The 3,205-nt window shown below is 49.3% G+C and overlaps 1 protein-coding gene across 1 annotated transcript in view; it reads right to left on the reverse strand.

The window, feature by feature from the left end:
* Positions 1-364: 364 nt before the first annotated feature.
* The window catches only part of slc39a9 (solute carrier family 39 member 9), a 42,356-nt gene continuing 39,515 nt past the window's right edge, over positions 365-3,205 (reverse strand). Inside the window, exon 7 of the mRNA XM_070878730.1 lies at positions 365-1,277. Coding sequence (XP_070734831.1) covers positions 1,050-1,277 — 228 coding nt within the window. The 3' untranslated portion in view covers positions 365-1,049. The remainder of the gene's footprint in view (positions 1,278-3,205) is intronic.

Genomic DNA, 3,205 nt, shown 5'->3' on the forward strand with positions numbered 1-3,205 from the left:
CAGTGTTTCAGTTTGACGAATGGTGTTCACATGATGCAAGAGATGGGATGAAAGAAAAGTTATACAAAACTAAAAGAATGGCCACTTAGTAAAAATTTATTTATAGATATTTATCTTAAAAACAAAAAAAACTGCAAGATCCGTTAATGTGCACAGAGTTGGAAAAATAAGGCAGTCGTCCATGGAATGATTTCAGTTTACATAAAACCGAAGCAATAAAACACGGTTCAGAACAATGAATATTCACAAGTCAGCGCAGTCACACTCACTTCCATGGATCTCTGAAACCTTTCCCGACTGTTGCCTCCTCCCCCCCACCGTTACCTTTACCACCCCCTCCACCCCACCCCCCCCCCCCCCCCAACACCCCACTGTGATATGCTTAACCATCAAAACCGAAGATTCAGAAGGTTTCTTTTTATTTCCTTTCCCCGTGTACATTAACAAAGCACTTTTAAACAAAAAGATCCCTCCCCAAATACATGAACCGGTCAAAATGCTATCAATTAAACACAGACACTAAACGGGCAGGCACCAAACTCACGGGCTAACAAACTCTTTAAGACTGTAGCTGAATGTGAAGGCTGTACACATGAATAAAATCCAGTAAAAATTAAATTTCACATACTGCGTAACGAACCCAGTGTTAATTCCCTTGGCTCGATTAATGCCCCAGATTATCTCTAACGCACCCCAAGTTCTTCGTTAATTTAGTAAGTGGCTGTTTCATTAAAGTTACATTCTCTCGTTTGATTGGTCGGAACGAGGGGGGAAAAAAAAAGATTTCTGGTTTCGTCGATGCAAGGACAAAACTCAGTTAACTTTTCAAAATGGCTACGCTCTAGAATTCTTCCCAACTTCCTATTTACAACCTGGCCAAATGTAATTTAATTTATATTTTCAATCCCATTTAATTGGGAATTTCACGGGAAAGACTGAAGGGGGGGTGGGGGAGGGTAAAACCCAACATGCAGCGATCCCGCTCTGCTGATATGGAACCACTGGCAGACCCTTTTTATTATCCACACTCCTGCCTGCGCCGCTGCTGGTTAATGCTGGTGGCCCACCGAGAGGACCAATGGGATCAAGCAGCCGAGGACGAGGGTGCAAACCTCGAGTCGACTGAGCCCCTTCCCACCGGACTCAGCCTTGTGGCTGTGGCCAGTGCCTCCCACCTCCGGGAGCACGTGCACGGTGGCTACGTACAGGAAAGTTCCCGCTGAGAACAGCATGGCGATTCCAGTGGCATTCACTTCTGACAGCGCTTCTTTACTGCTCTGCAATGAATACAAGACATGGAAGGGAAGAGACAAAACAGCCATGATTAATCACATGCTCTCATGGGAATGCAACAAACAGTTCAATATTTTGCAAATCGCAAAACCACATCAAGTATTAAGTCATAACATAAGAAATAGGAGCAGGAGCAGGCCATTTGGCCCCTTGAGCCTGCTCCGCCATTCAATAAGATCATGGCTGATTTAATCTTGGCCTCAACTCCATTTCCCCGCCCGCTCCCCATTAACCCTCGACTCCCTTATCGTTCAAAAATCTGTATCTCCACCTTAAATACACAATGACCAGCCTCCACAGCTCTCGAGTAGAAAATTCCAAAGACTCACGACCCTCAGAGAAGAAATTCCTCCTCATTTCCATTTTAAATGGGCGACCCTGTATTCTGAAACTATGTCCCCTAGTTCTAGATTCCCCCATGAGAGGAAACATCCTCTCTGCATCTACCCTGTCAAGCCCTCTCAGAATCTTATATGTTTCAATAAAATCTTCTAAACTCCAATGAGTCAAAGTGAGATTGTATTTTTAAAATTAGTTGTTCAAATTCAGCCCACACTGATGGGATGAAATAGCAGACCATACTCTCGTGTTAATGGAGAGGGACAGTCTCAATCCAGTTTCCAAATGTAAAACTGCTCCTCACTTAATGGGCCCAAGTTTCCACATGATTTGCGCCTGATTTTTAGGAGCAACTGGTGGAGAACGGACTATCTTAGAAATCGCAATTCCCCACATTTTTTTTTCTGCAGTTCTAGTCAGGTAGAACAGTTCTACTTTGGAACAGAATTTTTTCTTCAAAAGGAGGCGTGTCCGGCCACTGACGCCTGATTTCAAAGTTTCCACAGTGAAAACGTACTCCAAACTAAAGTAGAATGGAGCAAGTGAAGATTTTTGTAGAACTGAAAAAACCTGTTCTACACATTAAAAAAATCAGACGCAGGTTACAAATTAGGCGTCCAGAACGAGGTGGTGGGGGGGGGGGGGGAAGGGAAGTCATTAAATTCTATAATAAATCCTTATTTATACTTATACAAATAAATCCAACCTGAATAAACATTTATAAGCAAAGAAAAGATTAAATAAACCATCTATCTTCCTACCTGTGTGAAAGTGCTTCAGGCAGGCCTTTTGGGACCGAAGGCTGAACGGGCCGGCCCGAGACTTCGAGCAGGGCCGTCCCCAGCACCAGATTTACAGGTCGGGTCGGGGGGGGGGGGGGGAAGAGAGAGAGAGAGAGAGAGAGAGAGAGAGAGAGAGAGAGAGAGAGAGAGAGAGAGAGGGGAGAGGGGGAGAGGGGGAGAGGGGGAGAGGGGGAGAGGGGGAGAGAGAGAGGGAGGGAGGGAGGGAGGGAGGGGAAAAGAGGGAGGGGGGAAAAGAGGGAGGGGGGGAAAAGAGGGAGGGGGGGGAAAAGAGGGAGGGGGGGAAAAAGAGGGAGGGGGGGGGGGAGAGAGAGAGAGAGAGAGAGAGAGAGAGAGAGAGAGAGAGAGGGGGAGGGAGAGAGGGGGGGGAGGGAGAGAGGGGGAGGGAGGGAGGGAGGGAGGGAGGGAGGGAGGGAGGGAGGGAGGGAGGGAGGGAGGGAGGGAGGGAGGGAGGGAGGGAGGGAGGGAGGGAGGGAGAGGAGGGGGGGGAAGAGAGAGAAGGGGGGGAGAGAGGGAGGGAGGGGGGGGGAGGAGAGAGGGAGGGAGGGGGGAGGAAAAAGAGGGAGGGAGGGGGGTAAAGAGGTGGATGGAGGGAGGGAGGGGGGGAGGAGAGAGGGAGGGAGGGGGGGAGGAGAGAGAGAGAGAGAGAGAGAGGGAGGGAGGGGGGGGGGGGGGGGGGGGGGGGAAAGAGAGAGAAGGGAGAGGGGGGGGGGAGGTCAGGTCGGATCCAGTCCGGGAGCGGGAGTCGAGTCGGGGAGGCGCGGGTCGGGTCG

The sequence above is a fragment of the Pristiophorus japonicus genome, chromosome 4, assembly GCF_044704955.1.
Source record: "Pristiophorus japonicus isolate sPriJap1 chromosome 4, sPriJap1.hap1, whole genome shotgun sequence".
In the NCBI taxonomy this organism is placed as follows: Eukaryota; Metazoa; Chordata; class Chondrichthyes; family Pristiophoridae; genus Pristiophorus; species Pristiophorus japonicus.